This window comes from Triticum dicoccoides, chromosome 4B (genome assembly GCF_002162155.2).
Source record: "Triticum dicoccoides isolate Atlit2015 ecotype Zavitan chromosome 4B, WEW_v2.0, whole genome shotgun sequence".
In the NCBI taxonomy this organism is placed as follows: domain Eukaryota; kingdom Viridiplantae; phylum Streptophyta; class Magnoliopsida; order Poales; family Poaceae; genus Triticum; species Triticum dicoccoides.
The window spans coordinates 186,547,771-186,570,625 of NC_041387.1; the positions used below are offsets into that span (position 1 = coordinate 186,547,771).

At 44.1% G+C, this 22,855-nt stretch overlaps 1 protein-coding gene across 2 annotated transcripts; it reads left to right on the forward strand.

Annotated features, from left to right (window-relative positions):
* Nucleotides 1-600: 600 nt before the first annotated feature.
* Nucleotides 601-4,794, forward strand: LOC119295714 (RHOMBOID-like protein 1). Of its 2 annotated transcripts, none has more exons than XM_037574164.1 (6): nucleotides 601-1,121; nucleotides 2,559-2,722; nucleotides 3,244-3,407; nucleotides 3,547-3,806; nucleotides 3,899-4,025; nucleotides 4,353-4,794. In XM_037574164.1, exons 1-6 carry the CDS (start codon nucleotides 802-804, stop codon nucleotides 4,473-4,475), a joined length of 1,158 nt encoding a protein of 385 aa, XP_037430061.1. In that variant the 5' UTR covers nucleotides 601-801; the 3' UTR covers nucleotides 4,476-4,794. The 2 variants fall into 2 exon arrangements, with proteins under 2 accessions (XP_037430061.1, XP_037430062.1); XM_037574165.1 differs by lacking the exon at nucleotides 601-1,121 and adding an exon at nucleotides 1,151-1,570.
* The last annotated feature ends 18,061 nt before the right edge of the window (nucleotides 4,795-22,855 follow it).

Sequence of the window (22,855 nt, forward strand, 5' to 3'; positions counted from 1 at the left end):
AAAAAAAACAAAAATGCTGTCCGTATGGGTCGGCGCGTTGGAGTTGCTCTGACACAATTGGAAAAGATGATGGATGGAAACATGCGTTTCCGCAAACGTGTGATAGCTGGAATTTGGGCATGTGTCGCCGCGAAGCAAACCCGATTTGGCTGCACCGATGGCTAAAGCTGGCGTATATAGCGACAGATGGATTGGCAGTGACGGATGACGAATGCTGGTGCTGGAATCATGGAACTTACTCGTAGCAAGTGCGTAGGTGGCTAATTAGAGAAAGAAAACCGCTTTCCAGCCGTGCAGATGATCCACTTTTACCCAAGGAAGTAAGGAGCTGATTTGCAGTTGCAGCAGATGAGACGCTACATTGCTGGCTCCATTCCACAGCCGGAGTTCGCCAACCGTCCAACCCACCCACCACCGACCCTCCTTCAATCCATTGCAGGAATTTCACTTATCCTTTTACTTTATTTATTATATCCATCATTTTCCTCCTTGGCTACGCAACCCGACGCAGCTGAAGCAATCTCTTTCTCTCTCAAGTTACCACTTCTCCTTCCTGTCTGTGTGACCCTGACAGTTGTAGCCGCAAGGCAAACAGAGTCAAAGAAAGCAGACCAGCACGACGCGGCTTCCCCTCCCCTCCCCTCGCGGCCGAAAGAAAGCGTCTTCTTCTGCTCTGCTGCCAGCACCAACACAAGCCAGGCCACAACTCTCTCCCGTCCCCTACTCCTCACGCTTCGCCGCCTTCCCTCGCTTCCTCCGCCAGCCTCCTCCCCACACTTGGATCCCTCCTCCTACTAAGCCATGATGAAGCCCGCCGGCGCCGGCGCAGGCCCCGGCCCCGGCCCGGGCACTGGCGCCGTCGAGGTCCGCGTCGAGCGCCCGCAGCGCCCGCCCGTGCACCACCCGAACACGGCCCGCCTCAGGGCGCGCCCCTACTACCGCCGATGGACGCCCTGGCTCGTCCCGGCCGCCTCCATCGCCTGCGTCGCCGTCTTCCTCGTCACCATGTTCGTTAACGACTGCCCCAACCGCAGCGCCGGCAACTGCACCGCGGGGTTCCTCGGCCGATTCGCTTTCCAGCCGCTCAAAGAGAACCCGCTCCTCGGCCCATCCTCCACCACGTACGCAAGCTGCTACCCTCCTCTTTCTCTTCTTCCTCCCCCCTTTGCTTGCTTTCTCCAACTCTGCATTTCCTTGCTTGCTTAGAGGAGGATACTGAGTCTAGTTAAGGATTGACAAGACTTAATTTTCCGTTCCCCTTTCTTACTGACCAGTGCAATTGCAAACAGCAGCACCAACTCGATCTACTCAAAATGATAGTTTCGTTCTTTCTTCTTCTTACATGTTTAAGACCTCGCTTGTATACACTCGAGCAATTGGGGTTGATCCTCAATTAGCTTGGTGTACAGGTTCATTCTCAGGTTGCTTACTTCTATTGTGCAATTGAAATTGGGAGAACTACTGATGCTTCCGTTTGAGACATACTGATTCTTTTTTTTTCCTGGGTTTGTGGATGAGGGAATTTTGTGACCTAGCAATCCACAACTCTTTGAGGGGAAACTTGTATAAGGTACAGAAACATTCACAGTTTCAGACCATCTAAAAATCAGTCTTGATCCTCTAGGTGTGAACTCTGCAGGCCGATCTTTCAATGTATCTAATCAAGTTTAGGATTCTGTTTGTTTTTTTTATCATCAAATAAAACTAAAGCCTTCTTACTGAGTTGGTAATTAAGTTGGAGTTACAATAGTATTCCGAAACTGATCATTAAGTCCCTTTCCATTAGGGACAGGTGTTATACTTGTAAGTTCTAGTTTCCCTAATGAATGGGCAGAGCTCCTGCCGTCCATTTCAAAGAAGAAACTAACAGCTGAAATATTAAATCTAGACGTAAGCAATTTGCTTGCCAAGTCAGGTGTAGGACATCTTTAAACTTGGTATTGGCTTATGTAGCTTTGTTAACTTTAGTTGATTTAGTCTATCCTCTGCTCGTGATTGGTGTTGGTGATGACTTGAGAAAAAAAATCAGACTATCTTGTCAACCGTTCTAGGTGTTGATGGTTCTGTACAATTTGAGTTTAACAGTGTTACCGCACAATTGGACTTTTATGGTGTTGCCCGCAATTTGACTTTTATGTTATTTTGGAAGTGCAAATTCAATAAACAGCAGTAGTTGCATGCCGTGTTTACAACTAAGAAGTGAGGATTATGCCACAAGTTTGAAAAATGATCTTATATTGTGGGACGGAGGGAGTATTAGATTATAACCTATATGTATTCTTCGGTGTTGATTAGAAGTATAACTACTTTGCTCAGATATTTTCAGAAACTTCATCCTTGCTTTGCTTATTGTTTTTTTGCGTGAACTGGGAACATTTTTTTGTTAACTTCTGGTCATTTGACTGATGTCTACTAAGAGCTACAGTGAATTTGATCTTTCAAAGTGTTGCATCACTTGATTTGAAATGAAGGACATGGAAAGAAATGATGGAAAACGAAATAGGATATTTGTCATGCATATTTGATTTTCAGAACTAAGAAAGCATTTTCCATGCCAGATTGCTGAAGATGGGAGCTCTAGATGTATCTAAAGTTGTGCAAGGTCGCCAGGGATGGCGTCTGATTACGTGTATCTGGCTCCATGCTGGGGTTGTTCATTTACTCATCAATGTGCTTTGCCTTCTATTTATTGGTATTCGACTTGAACAAGAATTTGGGTTTGGTAAGTGAAAGCATTGCTTGCATTTTTTACCTGAGCCTTCTTGAATTCAACAAAAAGGAACAGATAGAAGTTATATACTATCAATTGTTGGCATGGCCCTGGTTCTGTTATAACTGGCAACCTTCTTTAGATAAATTTCTTGTAATGACATATCGTTCATGGATCCAAGTCTTTAGTAGTCTACAGACATTTTACAAGTAACATCATATGTTCTGTATCTTCGATAGTGGAACCAAACATTATCAGGATTTTGTAACCACGTAGATAAGGTACTTAGACTGAACCAAGAGGCACGATACTTTGCTAGTATACACAACTCCTGCAAAAAAAAAACCCTCCTGAAATACAGGAACACGTCAAATTATCCTATCTATATCACTGATTAGTTTACGAAAACTCTCAAAGCATGTGCATGAAAGTTCATCCAAGTTCTGGTTTAATTGATGAAATAGATACATGTGCAATTTAAATGCTTCTATGCCTTACAATACTGAAGATTTTTTTCTGTTCATGGTGTACAGTAAGGATTGGTCTTGTTTACCTCATTTCTGGTTTTGGTGGAAGCTTGATGTCTGCTCTTTTCATCCGAGCAAGTATTTCCGTTGGTGCTTCTGGTGCTTTGTTTGGACTGATAGGGTCGATGCTTTCTGAACTCATCACAAATTGGTCACTCTATGCAAATAAGGTTTGTCTTCCTAATATAGCACTAGCAGTAGACTCCTCTGTAATACTATAATAGTAGTTGTTGCAGCAAATTGTTTCGGTCTTGTCCATCGAGAATGACTTGTTCAATTAAATGGTGTAATATTTCCCCTTATTTTCAGGTGGCAGCATTACTAACCCTGGTACTTGTAATCGTGGTGAACTTGGCCCTTGGGATACTCCCCAGAGTGGATAACTTTGCTCATATTGGGGGTCTTATATCTGGGTTCCTTCTTGGATTTGTTGTCTTCATTCGACCACAGTTTGCGTGGATTAACCAGAGAAGAGTAGCACCTGGACCACACGCTGCTCCTGCCGAACGCAAGCACAAGACATATCAATATATATTGTGGATAGTTGCTGCGATTCTGCTGATTGTCGGGTGAGTCTACAGACTTTCCTCTTGAGGCCCCGTTTAATATTTGACTTTCAAATGTTTTCCCCGTGATGATATCTGTTATCTGAAATTTACAGGTTCACAGTGGCTATAGTTCTGCTTTTCCGGGGATATAATGCGAACGATCACTGTTCTTGGTGCCATTATCTCAGTTGTGTTCCTACTAAAAAATGGAAGTGCAACTCGTCACCGACAACATGCACAGTAAGATAATTGGAAGTTCCTCCCTCTGTATCTTTGAAAGTACGTTTGTCACCGCTAACAAGTGAAACATAACAACCTGAAAATTTACAAGCATATATAGTGGAAAACATCGTTTTTGCATCTTGCAAAAGTTAACAAGCAAGTTAAATCTACAAGCTGAAGTACCAAATGTGCTTTTGGATCGATATGAACCAAACTCATTTTCTCTTTGGCTAGACGCTGTAACCAGATGTGTAAGAGATGCCCCTTTCACAGTTGAGATTGAACATGCATTCACGGGGACATTGCTACATGCTAATGCTATTCCGTAATTCCATTTCCTTGCAGGCAATGCTACAGGGAAATACCTTGAACTTCACATGTGAAGGCAAAGGGATACACCGGAGCTACATTGTGGCTGAAGCTACGCAAGATAAGATAGACCAGCTCTGCAACCAGCTTTGCAGTTAGGAGAACCGGATTCCCTGAGCTCTCCCAGCTTCTAACATGATTTTTATTCTTTCTGTACATGAAGAGAGTACTGCATATTTTAATAGAAGGTTACTTATGGAGGGAAATATGCAGTGTTGCATATTACTCCCTCCGTCCCGAATTACTTGTCGCAGAAATGGATGTACCTAAAATGTCTAGATACATCCATTTCTATGACAAGTAATTCCGAACGGAGCGAGTAGGTTGCTTGTGATTAATCTTGAGAAGTGCTAAAGTGTTGCTCCGATTCCCGGATGGATGGAAACTAAGAGGAAAAGGCCAACAGGACTATCATCAATGTGTTTTTTTTTAGAAAAGGAGGATGACCCCGGTCTCTGCATATGGGAGATGCATACGGCCACTTTATTGATTATTCTCGAGGACCTTACAAAGTATTACAACAATGTGACTGAATCCACCATCTTGGCAACATATGCCGCTATTCCTATTTAAAATGATGAAGGGGTGCTAGCTGAGCCACTACCCAGACCACTCACCTAAACCTAACATCAAAAGCCGGAAGCCGAAACACTCATTCGGAAGCCCCAGCCGAGCCACATACCGGGTCTGGGGCACAATCCGGTCAGACGGACTCGTGTGTCGTCGCCGCCATCTTCCACAAGTCCGTCTTCAGATCATATTGAGGCTTCTACCTTGTCTGGCTACTCTGCCATCGATGTCACCATGACGCCAGACAGCAACCTCCTCCTGCACGAGTCCATCTCCGTGCATCGGACGCCGAGCCTCCACAGCGCCATGACGCCGATATCCGGCGCCATCAATGTGTGAGATGAAGCACCGCTCCACCATCCCCCCAGCCATCACTTACTCCAAAACGATGCCCCCAGGAGGGAAAGCGACAAAATGCCATCATCGTCCGATCCGAAAGACCCAGTTCTAGGGTTTCCCCCGGAGCATCCCGAGCCTGATGACGCAGACTGCAACGACGATGCCTCGACAAGGGAACGACATCAAAGACGCCGCCGTCGTCCGCCATGACCGTAGTCGGCGCGATTTTCATCGGCAGTTGCTCCACCAGACGTGCGCCGCCGACGTCGCAGGTCCCTTCAACTGGAGCAAACTCCAAAACAATGCCCTAAAGAGGGACTACGACGCAAAAGCGCCGCCATCGCTTGATCCCAAGGGGATCTAGGGTTTCCCCCGGAGTTGCCCGCGCTGACAAGGACCAGACAAGGGTAGAATCCCGCGGATCTGCCCGGCTGCCGACGAGTCGCACCCACCATCGTGCCGACGGCAGACCAGCGATCAAGGCCACACTTGGGCATAGATTCGGCCGCGCCGCCGCGAACCGATCCGGTCACGTCGCCGCCGTCCCTGGCGGCCGCGACGCGCCAGATCGCGAGGCCTCCTGCCGCGGGGAAGCAAAGTCGCCGAGGCGCCGCCACCACCCGCCGTGGCGTCTGGCCCGCCGGCACGCTCCGGCACGAGGGCGCCGGCCCGCGCCAGCCCCACCCGAACGAGAGGGCCCGAGTCCCCGCCGCCGCCGGCGACGGCAGGGCTTCGCCTGGCCACGCCCTTGGGCGGCGGCGAGGGAGGAGGAGGAGTGGGGGAGGTCCGGCCGACGGGATCTGGGGGCCTCCCGGTCGTGTTGTAAGGCCTTTTGCGCAAGCACTGGATCCACACGATAAACCCAAGCTTTGTGCAATTCTAGCATTTCATGCCTTCAAAGGAACTTTAACGCATGGTTGCCGGGAGTATCCATACAATGGACCCAAGCTTATAGCAATTCTAGCGGAGTCGCAATATGGCATATGGAGGGCACTCTATATGCTTTTAGAAGCCACAGTAGACATAACATGCTCTCCATATTTTTCTGCAGGACCCACCTGTCATTGGGTCATGTAGGTTCTTGCCAAATAATCCAAAATTCAAAACACATTTGATTCAATTCAATTTCATCCCTAATAATTTGGGCGGAAAATTATTCCTAGTGCGACTTACTTTAATAGAACAACTAATAATTGGTTAAATATAAATTAAGTAGCTAATGGTTGCGGCCATGCCCACCACGATGGCAACAACTGGCTTCCCTATCAAGGACTAGTTGCGGCCACGGCCACGATCGAGCAGGTGGCGCGCTCGTCCCAGGTCGGCCATGCAACCGCATCGATGGGGGCGAGGCGGTGAAAGTGTAACTAATTCCTGGGTGGTTTTGGTAATTAATAACAACATAAAAGTCATTGATCTAATACTCATTGATAATAGTCAGAGAAGATCCATGATTGGCATGACAAGGACTAGTGATTGTGAACCCCTCAAAATGCGAAGAACAAGAATTGGCAAAGCTCCAAGACTCTAGATTTTGATCATGACTCAATTGTTCAAGTGCTTGGTGATATTGCTCCAAAAATCCTCAAACAATTCTCCACATCACATATGTCCAAAACCCTAAAGTATCATCTCGGTCCCATAGAAATTCTTCCTCCCGGACTCACCGAGTTGATCACATACACTTCCTAAGCCAAACCCTAGCATTTCGGTTCTACCGATATGGATCTCGATCTCACCGAGATGGCGTGACCAAGTTTCTGTAGTGAAGTTGATTCATTTTGAAATTATCGAGATGAAACGATCGGTGATGGGAATATGCCCGAGAGGCAATAATAAAATGGTTATTATTATATTTCCTTAATCATGATAAAGGTTTATTATTCACGCTAGAATTGTATTGACCGGAAACTTAAATACATGTGTTGATACATAAACAAATACCGTGTCCCTAGTGAGCCTCTACTAGACTAGCTCGTTGATCAAAGATGGTTAAGGTTTCCTAACCATAGACATGTGTTGTCACTTGAGGACGGGATCACATCATTAGGAGAATGATGTGATGGACAAGACCCATCGATTAGCTTATATGATCGTTCAGTTTATTGCTACTACTTTCTTAATGCCAAATACATGTTTCTTCGACCATGAGATCATGCAACTCCCGGATACCGGAGGAATACCTTGTGTGCTATCAAACGTCACAAGTAACTGAGTGATCATAAGGATGCTCTACATGTATCTCCGAAGGTGTCTGTTGAGTTGGCGTGAATCAAGATTGGGATTTGTCACTCCGTGTATCGGAGAGGTATCTCTGGACCCTCTCAGTAATACACATCATAAGAAGCTTACAAGCAAAGTGACTAAGGAGTTAGTTGCAAGATGATGTATTACCGGACAAGTAAAGAGACTTAAAAAGGGAGGCCAAGGAAGAAGAAGGAGGAGGGGAAAGATGGCTCTCCCCTCTCCCTCTCCTCTCTCCCACCTGCCCACACCTCACACCTCTCAACCATGGTGAATTTTGATCTTGCTGATCATGGAAGGCCTTCTACATTGGGATTTCTCCCCCGGCCTTGCGGTCGCGGCCCAGGTGCGTCATCGCTTTGGATCTACCGTTCACTTCTCCCCCTCTCGCTCGAACAAAGAATTTTTCTTGGTGGTGCATTTCTCTTCGGCCAGCTTTCCGCTCAATGAAGACTCGGTTGCCATTGCCCTACAATGTTGTATTGGAGGGGTACCTTCTGGTCTTAATGTGACACATCTTTCGGGACGAAGATTTCATTTTTCAGTGGCTTCCAATAAAGTCGATCACTTCATCTATGGTCTCAAAGATCGTGTTTGGCCGGATTTTGTCTGTCATTTTAGTCTTTTCCGCCAGAGCTACATTGGTGCATCGTCCATGGATTCATCTTGGCACCTGGATTCTCATATTCCTGAGGTGGCGGCGCGTTCTCCTGTTGCGATCAAGTCTAAGTACAAGTTCACAAAGCAGCATCCCAATGACTTGAGTGCATCACAACAGGTTCTATCAAAGTTTGGTTTTTTGAAGGATAAGGGGGCCGATCTTGGGAAGTCGCCGGAAGGCTCATTGCCGGCGTCTCTTTTTCCAACTCCGGCAGTGCCGAGCCCGACAGTCAACCCCCCTACAATTGCGGGCATTAACCAACCTTCCATGAACTCTGGCATCATCTTTTGTAGTCTCCAGTCGGCAATTATTACAGGAGTTAATACCATTAACTACAAATTTGAAGGCTGTCGGTTTAAGGAGCAGGCTTGGACCAACATTCCAAATTTTATGCTGCCGCATATTCTTGATCAACGTCATTTTGGGTATTCTGATTCACGTATTGCAGCTATCTGGTCTCTGGCATCGATCCCTCGTTCGGAATATATTTATGGCAAGCTGAATTTGTGCTCCAATTGTAAATTGATGGGCCACCTTGCTTCTGTTTGTCCTGATATTAATTGCTCGGTATGTCTCACTGACATTTGCAACTGCCCCCGCCTACTACTCAGGTTAATTCTAGTAAGCCCACTAAGGTGATCGACCCTGGGCCGCGTTCGAGTCCACGAGTATGTACTACATGTGGCTCCTCCAACCATCTTTTTTCCCAATGCCCGGCCTATCTCAAATGTGACACTTGCTTCTTTCTGGGCCACACGAGGCACAACTGCCTAGATACTAAAGCTAAATACTATTTTTGGAGGCCCAAGACTGCGCAGGATTTAGTTCCTCCTTTCTCTGGGGTAACAAATAATATTTATCACTCTTCGAAAGGCAAGAATCCTATTGATCCTATTTTTAACGCGGACTCATTACAATGCCTACCTTCTACTAGTCGCTTTGCCATGCCCATCTTGGGAAACGAGAGGCTAATTGATTTTGGTCCTGTCAAATCCGGGTCTGCACGGATTCCTTCCTCTCGTTCGCAATTACCGCAGGCACGTATTTTGTGCCCCACCGTTCGACCCAAGCCATCATCGACCGTCCATGACAATCTGTGTGGTTCGGTGGGACACGTGGCTTCATCCTGTGGACAGCGGCAGCGTTCCTGCAACGCATCTTGGTTGCCCACACCATCCATACCCCCTGCCGATACGCATTCCGCCTCGCCTGTTGTGCCTCCTCCTACGCACACCCTGCTCTGCTCTCCGCCACCAACAATGGCGAACTTCCCTGTCAATGTCGTCCCCTACCTCCCGCAGGGCATGATAGTGGAGCTCGGCCCACCCGATCGGAAGGTGCGTGCTGATATGGTGGTTAGCGTTGTGCCTCCTCTACGGCACGATTTCTTGGCCATTGCTGAGGCCAACAGGTTCATCCCGCAGCATCAGAAAGCTGCCCTCCGAGATACAATCCAAGGTTTGCTCCATGAATCCCATTACTTCCCCACTGAAGTTGAAGATCACCCCTTAGGGATTGGTATTTTTGGATTCGAGGATTCCCTAGTATGTGACTCTGTTGTGGGGACTACTTTTGAACTAGATGAGCTGCAAGCTGATGAACACACTGCTATATCCTTTGTACCTCATGATGCTGCTCTGAATATGAGAATCACCTCTTTCGGCCCGGAGATTTGGATTTTGTATGTAGGCTATCCTTGCGATTATCAAACGCAGCATTACATACATAAGTCAGTGGATAGCTTTGGCACTCTGCTTGAATGGCACAACCCTAGGGGCGACAGGCGACTTGTTCTATTAAAGGCAAGGGTTATTCATCTCCGCTTAGTCCCTAAGAGTATCATCATGAGGCAGATTGGTGGTGCCCGTCATTGCTGGACTGTTGCTGTGACTATGTTGCGTAGTTCTGACTAGAATGCACACTTACCTGAAGTTCCACCTACTGGCGAGGATCCTCCTCCTGAGGATGGTGTCCCTCATCCTCTCTTTGGTGAGGGCCTGACTGCGGAGCAGATATATCAAGCACAACTTCACAACTGGATGGCCCAGAATGTGGCTGCGGATCATGATCTGCACCAGGCTAATCAGGCTAATGGTGATGTGGTTGTTGATCAACAGGTTCAGTTTCAAGCTAATTGGGGAGCCTGGCCAGCACCTCCTCCTCCCGCTGTGTACAACTTTCAAGCTTGGTTGGCTGCTGAAGGGTTGCAGGTTGCTGATGGAATTGTCCCTGAAAACAATCTTCTCGACAGCCCTGCTATAGCTTGGAATGACTCCATTTCCTGGAGTAGCAGTTCTGAATCTTCTATTAATTCTGATGGACTGGTTCTTGTGCCTGTCAACATCCTCAACAACCTTTGGCGAAATAATTTCGACAGCTCTGCTAGCACTTCCATGGTTCCTCTCCTGCAGTCGACAGACAGTCTTAGTATTGATCTATCTTTGAACAACTCTGGTATGCATCTGTCTTTGTCTAACAATGGAAATATGGTGGCCACAATGTTATTCCACTCCTCCAGGCCGACGAGGCAAATCAATGACTATCTCCTTCAGGCTATCAGACCGATTATGGCTACGTTTGGCCCTTGGAGCTCTGGGCTGGGCTTCAGGGATTCTCTGAAGGTTCATGTTGAGGTCCATCGCAACAATGATTCATTTGTGATTTCGGCTGGGCATCAGATCACCACGAGCAATGACGAATGCCTCTCTGTGGTTCACTCCTGGACTGTTCCCTCTGACGACTCGGCTATGCTTCAGGCAAACTATTCCCTCTCTTTGCCTCTTACCGAGGGGCCCCAGAGTGTGATCGGCGCCTCCTTGCACCGTGGTAAAGTGCAGGCACCAGAATGTGAGGTCTCTCTCCGTCGTAGTGCCAGATCGAATAAATATGATGGATTTCGGGTGCATGCTCTGGCTGATACTAAGAAGAAGGTGTCCAAAGTGAAGCAGCGTCACACGCCTGCTGCGCCCTCCTCGGTGATCATCACAGAGCTGGATAGTGCTGACTCTCCAGAGATTCCACCCCCAACTCCTATTCAGATTATCCAACAGGTGGGCGTCCTCAAATGCGCAGTCCCGGCCGAGGAACTCACTGAAGCTGCCCTCTTGGAGTCCGCCGTTGCGGGTCCTTCGTCTTCGACCTAATCTTCGGGTTTATTTGCTCAAATGGGTCTTTTGGTTAATTGGAATGTGCTCTGTTGGAACATTCGTGGGTTAAACTCTGGGGATAAACAATTAACTCTTTCTAATGCTATCAATGCTAGTGGTTGTTCGGTTTTATGCTTGCAAGAAACTAAGAAGCCTATGATTGATCATGCGTTTATCAAATCTTGTTGTCCCCGTCATTTTGACCAATTTGCCTTTGTTCCTTCGAATGGGGCCTCAGGTGGCATTGCTACTATTTGGAATAGTTCGGTTTTCACTGGCTCGGTCATAGCTTCTGAAGATTTTGCTCTGGTGATTAAGTTTCAGTCCACACAATCATCTCAGTCTTGGACGTTAGTGAACATTTATGGCCCATGTCAAGGTGAAACTCGAACTAATTACACTAATTGGCTTTTCTCTTTGAACATCCCTGCCAACGAGGATTGGCTTCTCCTCGGGGACTTTAATTATATCCGTAGCCCCGACAATCGTAATAAGCTCGGCGGAAGCATTAATGACATGATCACGTTCAACGATTTCATACGTACGCAATGTCTTGTTGAACTGCCAATTAAAGGCCGCTCTTTTACTTGGAGTAATATGCAGCAGGATCCACTTTTTTAACAACTAGATTGGTTTTTCACCTCTTGCAACTGGACGGGTTCTTAACCTAACACAATTGTTAAACCATTGGGTAAGCCAGTATCTGACCACATCCCGTGCGTAGTCACAATTGAAACCTCGATCCCAAGGAGCAAACTCTTTCGCTTCGAACCCTTTTGGATACATCACCCGAGCTTCATGGATATTGTGCAGTCAGCTTGGGATAAGCCAGTACGTTCTACCAATAGTGCAACTATTCTTTGCAGAAAATTCAAGCACTTACGGTACTGTCTGAAAAAATGGAGTAAGAACATTTCCCGCCTCTCTATTGCAATTGAAAACTCCAACAAAACTCTTGCGCACCTGGACACGATCGAAAACAGAAGGCAATTGACCATTCCGGAGGCAAACTTTAGGAAAATTCTCAAAGCCCACATTCTGCGGTTACTTTCTTACCAAAGAGAGTATTGGAGGAAACGATGCACAATTCGATGGGTACGTTTTGGTGATGAGAATTCCAAGTTCTTCCAAGAAATGGCTTCCGAACGATACAGAAGAAACAATATTGCCTCTCTAACCTTACCTGATGGAACTGTAGTTGATGATCATGCAAGCAAGGAATCGGTCATTTATCACTCCTTCAAAGAACGACTTGGGACCTCATCTAAACATGATATGAAATTCAATCTTCCCTCCATCATCAAGCGAATTGAGGGATTGGACGACCTAACTGTACCTTTTACTCGACAAGAGATTGATCTAGTCATCAAAGAAATGTCGGCGGATAGGGCACCGGGTCCGGATGGGTTCAACGGAGCATTCCTCAAATCTTGTTGGCATATAATTAAGGAGGACTTTTATGCTCTCTGTGATCAGTTTTTCGAGGGTGGCCTTAATCTGGAGAGCATTAACGATGGATTAATCACTCTCATTCCCAAAGTTGCTGCACCTAAAGGAGTTAATGACTTCCGACCGATTACTCTGTTAAATTGATGTCTCAAAGTCATTACAAAACTCCTCACCAATCGGCTTCAAAAAATCATTCTGAAAATTATACACCGTAACCAGTATGGGTTTTTGAAAAAGAGGTCCATCCAGGATTGCCTTGCATGGGCGTTTGAGTACATCTACCAATGCCAAGCTTCTAAAAATCCAATAGTTATCCTCAAACTGGACTTTGCAAAAGCGTTTGACACCATTGATCATGAGGCTATGTTGGATATTATGAAGCATGTGGGCTTCAATGACAAATGGTTGGGGTGGATCAAAACAATTTTCTCATCGGCCAAATCTTCTGTTCTACTTAATGGCGTCCCGGGAAAACAATTTAATTGCGTCTGTGGCGTACGACAGGGTGATCCGTTGTCCCCCTTAATCTTTGTCTTGGCGGCAGATTTATTGCAAGCTGCGATTAATGACTCCTTTCGAAGGAATGAACTACACTTGCCCTTCAACCGTCCCAACCAATCGGACTACCCAGTGATCCAATACGCGGACGACACTATCATTTTGTTACCGGCGTGTCAAGACCAAGCGACTCTTGTCAAAAACATACTCACCGGTTATGCCACGTTTGTTGGACTAAAGATCAACTTTCACAAGTCAACCCTGGTGCCAATGAATTGCGACGCTGCAACTGCCCAACATATTGCACAAATTTTCGGCTGCATGGTGGGGAAGCTCCCTTTTACCTATCTTGGATTGCCAATGGGCACGACAAAACCTTCTGTACAAGATCTCATGCCTTTGGTTTGTGGCGTTCAACGAAGACTCTCTGCAACTTTATCAATGATCTCCTATGGAGGGAAACTATCGCTTCTCAACTCGGTCATCACTTCACTCATCATCTTTGCACTCTGCACCCTTAAACTGCCACAAAAGATTATTGATTTACTTGATAAAATTAGAAGGCAATGTCTTTGTACTAAGAAGCCTGATGATGGGGACAAGTGCAACTCTTTGGCCTCATGGCAGATGGTTTGCAGACCCAAGGAATGTGGAGGACTTGGGGTGCTTGACCTACAAACTCAAAGTGATGCTTTGCTCATGAAATACCTACACAAGTTCTACAACCATTGGGATCTACCGTGGGTTGATTTAATTTGGTCCACATACTACACTGACAAAATCTCACACGCCTCAGACCCTTGTGGCTCTTTCTGGTGGAAAGATTTGCTCAAACTTACCCCTATCTATCGAGGCATCTCGCATGTGATCGTTCGCAGAGGAGATACTGCGCTTATGTGGAAAGACCTCTGGCTGGATGAGGTCCTCAATCATTCACATCCGCGTGCGTTCTCTTATACCAAAAATGAAGATATTTCGGTCCGGGACTTCCTTGGCAGCACCAACCTCAGCGAAACCTTCCACCTCCCCCTTTCCATGCAAGCTTACAATGAACTGCGAGATATCCAGGAGATCACACTACATGTTGGCAATGATGCAGAAGAGGGCGTAGACGCTTGGGTCTATGAGTGGGGATCCGCGATTTACACAGCAAAAAGGTACTACAAGTTCTACTTTTGAGAGGTCACTACACACGATAGTTATAAATGGCTCTGGAAATCTTCGGCCACAATGAAAATAAAGGTTTTTGGTTGGCTACTGCTATCTGATCGCCTGAATACCAGAAACATGCTTAAGAGACGTCATTATAACATTGGAGACAATCACGGTTGCATCTTGTGTGGCAGTACGGAGGAAGAAACAGTCGAGCACATGATTTTTACGTGTCATTTCAGTTCAATTTGTTGGGATACTTTGAACATCCACTGGACAACTAATGGAGATCGTCTCAATTGGATCAAAGAAGCAAAGACAACATGGGACAACCCGATGTTCATGGAGATTTTCCTATACGCCTCCTGGAGTCTATGGAAAGAAAGAAATAACAAACACTTTCGAAGGATTAACCCCACGCTAGGTTCATGGGCAAGAAGATTCAAAGAGGATTTCTCTCTACTCAGACATAGAGCCAAAGAGAAGCACAGAGCATTTATTTGCTCTTTTGCCCAATCCTTTGTTGTACCATAACCTTGTATTCTCCTTGGTTTCCCATTTCTAGCTTAGTTTGTCAATGGCTATGGATGTAAGGTTATGACCTTGTAAGAACCTTTTTTGATACTTTAATATACACAGTAGGAGCCTCTCCTACTGTTTTAGCTGTCAAAAAAAAAAAGTAAAGAGACTTGCCGATAACAGGATTGAACTAGGTATGAAGATACCGACGGTCGAATCTCGAGCAAGTAACATACGGACAAACAAAGGGAACTATGTATGTTGTCATAAAGGTTTGACCGATAAAGATCTTCATAGAATATGTAGGAACCAATATGGGCATCTAGGTCCCGCTATTGGTTATTGACCGTAGAGGTGTCTCGGTCATGTCTACATCAGTCTCGAACCCGTAGGGACCGCACGCTTAACATTCGTTGAGGATATAGTATTATACGAGTTATGTGAGTTGGTGACCGAATGTTGTTCGGAGTCCCAGATGAGATCACGGACATGACGAGGAGCTCTGGAATGGTTCGGAGGTAAAGATTGATATATAGGACGATGATATTCGGTCACCGGAAAGGTTTTTGAAAGAACCGGTATTTATCGGAGTGGCAGAAGGGGTTCCCGGGGGCCACCGGTAAGAGGTGGGCCTTATTGGCCTAAGAGGGGAGCACACCAGCCCACAAGGGGGCTGGCGCACCCCTCCACCCCTGCCCACGTGCCAAAGGAGGGAGGGAAAGGAAAGGAAAGGAGGAGGCGCCCTAAGGCAGCCAACCCCCATTTCCTTCCCCCCATGTCCAAATATGGAAGGGGGGCGCGGCCAGGGCAGGCGCCCTAGGGCAGCCGCCGGCCACTTGGGGGCGCCCTAGGACTGTCTTCCCTCCCCCTCCACCTATATATATGTGAGGAGGGAGAGGGGCAACACACCCCATGATTTCCTATCCGTGTGTGGCGCCCCTCTCCCTCTAGTTCATCCTCGATCATATTTTCGTAGTACTCGGTGAAGCCCTGCGGAGATAGTTGCATCACCACCGTCACCACGCCGCCGTGCTATCGGAACTCATCCACTACTTTACCCGTCTTGCTGGATCAAGAAGGCGAGGACGTCATCGAGCTGAACGTGTGCTGAACGCAGAGGTGTCGTACGTTCGGTACTTGATCGAGCGGATCATGAAGGTGCACGACTACATCAACCGCATTGATAAACGCTTCCTCTTAATGGTCTACGAGGGTACAAAGACACACTCTCCCCTCTCGTAGCTATACATCTCCATGGATAGATCTTACGTGTGCATAGAAAAAGAATTGTTTTCCATGCAACGTTCCCCAACAGTGGTATCAGAGTCAGGTCTATGCGTATATCATATGCACAAGTAGAACATAAAGAGTTGTGGGCGGTGAGGTTCATACTGCTTACCACCAATGTCTTATTTTGATTTGGCGGCATTGTGGGATGAAGCGGCCCGGACCAACCTTACATGTCCATGCACATGAGACCGGTTCCACCAACTTACATGCAACTTGTTTTGCATAAAGGTGGCTGGCGGGTGTCTGTTTCTCCTACTTTAGTTGAATTGAATTTGTCTATGGCCGGTCCTTTAAGAAGGTTAAAACAACAAACTTGATAATCACCGTTGTGGTTTTGTGTAGGTAAGAACGGTTCTTGCTAGTTGCCGGTAGCAGCGACGTAAAACTTGCAACAACAAAGTAGAGGATGTCTAACTTGTTACTGTAGGGTATGTTGTGATGTGATATGGTAATACGTGATGTGATATACGTTATTGTATGAGATGATCATGTTTTGTAATATCAACAACCGGCAGGAGCTGATATGTCTCCAATGTATCAATAATTTTTGATTGTTCCATGATATTATATTATTTGTTTTGGATGTTTTATATGCATTAATATGCTATTTTATATCATTTTTTGGGACTAACCTATTAACCTAGTGCCTAGTGCCAGTTGCAATTTTTTCCTTGTTTTGGCTTTTTTAGAAAGGAATATCAAACGGAGTCCAAACGGAATAAAACGTTTGCGATGATTTTTCTTGGACCACAAGACACCCACATAGCTTGGAGAGGGGGCCAGAGGAGTCCTGAGGAGCCCACAAGCCCTCAGGGCGCGCCCCCTGGCTTGTGGCCCCCTCGGAAGTCCCCCAACCCTAATCTTTGCACTATAAATTCCCAAATATTCCCAAATCATCGGAAGCATCTACCAAAATACTTTTCCGCCGCCGCAAGTCTCTGTTCCCGTGAGATGCCATCTTGGGGCCTTTTTCGGTGATCTACCAGAGGGGGATTCGATCATGGAGGGCCTCTACATCAACCTTGCCACCCTACCGATGATGCCTGAGTAGTTTACCACAGATTTACGGGTCCATAGATAGTTGCTAGATGGCTTCTTCTCTCTCTTTGATCTTCAATACAATGTATCCTCGATGTTGTTGGAGTTCTATCTGATGTAATACTATTTTTGCGGTGTGTTTGTTGAGATCCAATGAATTGTGGATTTATGATCCGATTATCTATGAATATTATTTGAGTCTTATTTGAACTCTTTTATACATGATTAAGATATCTTTGTATTTCTCTTCAAACTATCGATTTGGTTTGGCCAACTAGATTGGTTTTTCTTGCAATGGGAGAGGTGCTTAATTTTGGGTTCAATCTTGCGGTGTCCTCACCTAGTGACATAGTAGGGGTAGAAGGCACGTATTGTATTGTTGCCATCAAGGATAAAAAGATGGGGTTTACATCATATTGCTTGAGTTTATCCCTCTACATCATGTCATCTTACTTAAGGCGTTACTCTGTTCTTATGACCTTAGTACTCTAGATGCATGCTGGATAGCGGTCGATGTGTGGAGTAATAGTAGTAGATGCAGGTAGGAGTCGGTCTACTTATCACGGACGTGATGCCTATATTCATGATCATTGCCTTAGATATCGTCATAAATTTGCACTTTTCTATCAATTGCTCTACCCACCGTATGCTTTCTTCAAGAGAGAGGCCTCTAGTGAAACCTATGGCCCCTGGTTCTATTTTCCATCATATATTTTCAGATCTGTAAACCAAAAACCCAAAAATACCTTGCTGAGTTTTATTTACTTTTACTTTGTTTTAGGTTTTAGTAATCTTTTATATCCATCTCTATCATATCTCATCCTTGCAAGTGACCGTGAAGGGATTGACAATCCCTTTATCGCATTGGGTGCAAGTGTTTGATTGTTTGTGCAGGTGCCTAGATTGGAGACTTGCTTGTACCTCCTACTGGATTGATACCTTGCTTCTCAAACTAAGGGAAATACTTATCTCTACTTTGCTGCATCACCCTTTCCTCTTTAAGGAAAAAAACCAACACAAGCTCAAGAAGTAGCAGGAAGAATTTCCGGCACCATTGCCGGGGAGGTTCTACATCAAGCCTACCAAGTACCTATCATAAACTCTCATCTCTTGCATTACATTATTTGCCATTTTGCCTCTCGTTTTCCTTTCCCCCACTTCTAAATGTTTTCAGAAAAACACAAAAATATTTGCCTTTTTATTCGCCCTCTTTCCGTTCGTCTCTCATTATGCCTTTTTGCTTGTTTGCTATTTTTGCTTGTGTTGCCACGTGCCTTCTATTTGCTTGCATCTTTGCTTGCTAAAAATCTATTGATATGGATCCACTTAAAGTTTTCTACTCAGATCATCTTCGATCCATATGTGCTCGTGCTAAAACCCCAACTAGTTTAGTTGAGGGAAAATTATTAGATGAGCATGTTCATTTTGTGCGTCATCATTTGTTTGAAAAAGGGGGACTCTTATGGAATCAAATAAATTGTTTGCTATGCTATGCTTTGAATCTATGTGAAATTTATGATTTTACTTGTTGCTTTGAGAACCCTAAAAAACACCTTCCCTACCTATGTGAGTTTAATGATAATGAAATCTTATCTTCTTATGCCAAAGGTGTTTACAGTTACTATGATGTCGAACAAATTAAAGAATTTGTTGCTTTTAAGGGTGCTTATGAAGTTGCTTCTTTGATTGAAAAGTATGATATTACTCTCTACAAATCTATTTTTTTATATACTTAAATATTGCTATGAAAACTATGTTTCTGATGCCCATGTTAAAGAATTTATTGAGAGAATGTCCGTTGCTTTGGAAGAAAATAATGATATGCATGAATCTATAGATAATTATGATTTAGTTGTTTGTATTGAAATACCCCTTGATGAACATGATGCTTGCTATTCTTATGGCCATGATGCCTATATTAATTATGCTTATGGATAAGAACTTACTATAGTTCTTTATGTTAAACATGAAATTATTGCTATTGCACCCACACTTGATAGTTCCTTCAATAAAAAGCATGATTGCAATGATGTTATTATAAATTCTATTAATCTCAGTTGTGCTAATAATATGCAAAACCCTAAGCTTGGGGATGATAATTTTGCTATGTCCACTACTTATTGCAATGATCATGATTGGGGTGATTCTTCTTATGATCTTGAAAATTTATTTAAGTCCCATGACGAATATGTTTGCAATAATATTAGAAGTGGGTTTCGAAGAGCGTCAACTATAGCTAAAAGTGATCCCACATATTTAAAGAGTGATTAATCTTATGAAATTTTTGATAAAAGTGGGCTTGGAGAGGTCATGACTTTAGTTGATGATAATCCCACTATATTGGAAGAGTGTCAACTTTGCATGTACGAGGATCGTGTAGAGAATATCTTATGTGATAGCTATATTGTTGAATTTGAATATGATCCCACATTCAATTATTATGAGAGAGGGAAATGTGGTTGTAGAAATTTGCATGTTACTAAATTACCTCTCTTCCTGTTTAAATTGTCAAAATTTTATTCTTCTTCCTTGCATATGCTAGTTTTTGCTTGCGTTGATAATTTGTTTGCTTATAAAATGCCTATGGATACGAAGTATATTAGACTTAGATGTGTTTATTACATGTTTTATGATGCTCTCTTTGTGCTTCAATTCTTGTCTTTCATGTGAGCATCATTGAAATCTCAATGCCTAGCTAAAAGGCTAAGCAAAGTGCTTCTTGGGAGACAACCCAATTTTTTTCTTTCAAGTTTTTAGATAAATATATCATCTTGACTCTGGTTAGATGTGTCTTATGTTTCAATCAGTGTTTTAGCCAAGTAAGACCTTTGGGATGACCTATGGTGATGGATCTTTTGCGCCCGTTGCCAGAATTTTAACAATCACATAAGCGTATTGTGGTTCTAATTTTTTTACACAAGATTGATATGAAAATTTCCTAGTTTTCCTAATTTTTCAGAATTTTTGGAGTTACATAAGTATACGAAGTTTCCTGATTACTACAGACTATTCTGTTTTAGACAGATTCTGTTTTTGTTGTGTTGTTTACTTATTTTGATGAATCTATGGGTAGTATCGGGGGGTATGAACCATGGAGAAGTTGGAATACAATAGATATAAAACCATATTAAATTTAAAATGATTTCACAATAGTGCCTAAGTGGTGATTTGCTTTTCTTATACTAATGGATCTTACAAGTTTTTTGTTGAGTTTTGTGTTATGAAGTTTTCAAGTTTTGGGTAAAGATTTGATGGACAACGGAATAAGGAGTGGCAAGAGCCTAAGCTTGGGGATTCCCAAGGCACCTCAAGGTAATATTCAAGGACAACCAAGCATCTAAGCTTGGGGATGCCCCGGATGGCATCCCCGGCCTCTTTCGTCTTCAATCCATCGATAAATTTACTTGAGGTTATATTTTTATTCACCACATGATATGTGCTTTGCTTGGAGCGTCTTGTATGATATGAATCTTTGATTTTTAGTTTGACACAATCATCCTTTCTGTACACCCCTTTTGAGAGGGACACACATTAATCGCAAAGTTATTAGAATACTCTATATGCTTCACTTATATCTTTTGAGCTAGGTAATTTGCTCTAGTACTTCACTTATATCTTTTTAGAGCACGGCGTGGTTTTATTTAATAAAATTTGATGAACTCTCATGCTTCACTTATATTATTTTGAGAGTCTTTAAACAGCGTGGTAATTTGCTTAGGTTATGAATTTAGTCCTAATGATGGGCATCCAAAAGGGATATAATAAAAAAATTCATATAAAGAACATTGAATATATGAGAAGTTTGGTTCCTTACATTTGTTTTGAGATATAAAGATGGTGATATTAGAGTCAGGCTAGTGAGTAATTGTGGATTGGTAGAAATACTTGTGTTAAAGTTTGTGATTCCCGTAGTATGCATGTAAGGTGAACCGTTACTTGATGAAGTCGGAGCATGATTTATTTTTTGATTGCCATCCTTTTTGCGGAGGTCGAGATCGCGCGATTGTTAAATCCTACCAACCCTTCCCTAGGAGCATGCGTATTAGTACTTTCTTTCAATGGCTAATAGACTTTTGCAATAACTATGTGAGTTTTCTATGACTAATGTTGAGTCCATGGATTATACGCACTCTCACCCTTCCACCATTGCTAGCCTCTCTAGTCCCGCGTATTTTTCACCAGTGCATTAAACCCACCATATATCTTCCTCAAAACAGCCAGCATACCTACCTATTATGGCATTCCCATAGCCATTCCGAGATATATTGCCATGCAACTTCCACCGTTCTGTTTATTATGACACACACCATCATTGTCATATTGTTCTCATATGCATGAGGCATTCATATAGAGTCATATTTTTGTTCTAGCATTGAGTTGTAATTCTTGAGTTGTAAGTAAATAAAAGTGTGATGATCATCATTATTAGAGCATTGTCCCATGTGAGGAAAGGATGATGGAAGCTATGATCCCCTCACAAGTTGGGATGAGTCTACGGACTTTAAAGAAAATAAAAGAGGCCAAAGAAGCCCAAATAGAAAAAGGGCCAAAGAAGCCCAAACAAAAATAAAAAAAGGAAGAAAAAAAAGAAAAGAAAAAGAGAAAAAAAGAGAGAAAAATGAGAGAAGGGGTAATGTTACTATCCTTTTTCCACACTTCTACTTCAAAGTAGCACCATGATCTTCATGATAGAGAGTCTCCTATTTTGTCACTTTCATATACTGTGGGAATTTTTCATTATATAACTTGGTATGGCATGGACTAGAGATGTGGACCCCTCAAAATGCTAAGGACACATATTGGCAACAAGCTCAAGACTCTACATTTTCTTTTTAGTGATCCAAGATCACATTGCATCCATAGGAAAGCCAATACTATTAAAAGGGGATGAGGTGTTGCTTAATGGGTTACTTGCTCAAAATGCTTAGTGATATGCTCCAAAACCCTCAACCACTATCTCATATCCACATATGTCCTAAACCTAAAAGTCAAACTCGGCCCCACCAATTTGATATATCCGGCGCCACCGAGTTCATTTGACATAGCCACTGCCACAAACACTAATCAGTTCGGTTTCACCGATAGGGATCTCGGTCTCACCGAGATGGGATTGCAACTTCTCTATTTCCCTTCATAAAGTTTCGGTCTCACCAAAATGAGCGATCGGTCCCACCGAGTTTGCAATGCAACTTCACTATTTCCTTTTCGTAACGTTTCGGTCTCATCGAAATGAGCAAATCGGTCCCATCGAGTTTGCCTGACCAACTCTCTATGAGCCTATTACTGAAATTGGTCCCACCGAATTCATGTAATCGGTCTCACCGAGATTACTTTATGCCCTAACCCTAGCGCATCGGTCCCACCGAATTGATTGTATCGGTCCCACCGAAAATCCTAATGTTCATATTTTGACCTAAATCGGTCTGACCGAGTTTTACCATTTGGTCTCACCGAGTTTGGGAATATGTGTGTAACGGTTAGATTTTGTGTGGAGGCTATATATACCCCTCCACCCATTCTTCATTCGTAGAGAGATCCATCAGAACGTGCCTACACTTCCACCATTCATTTTT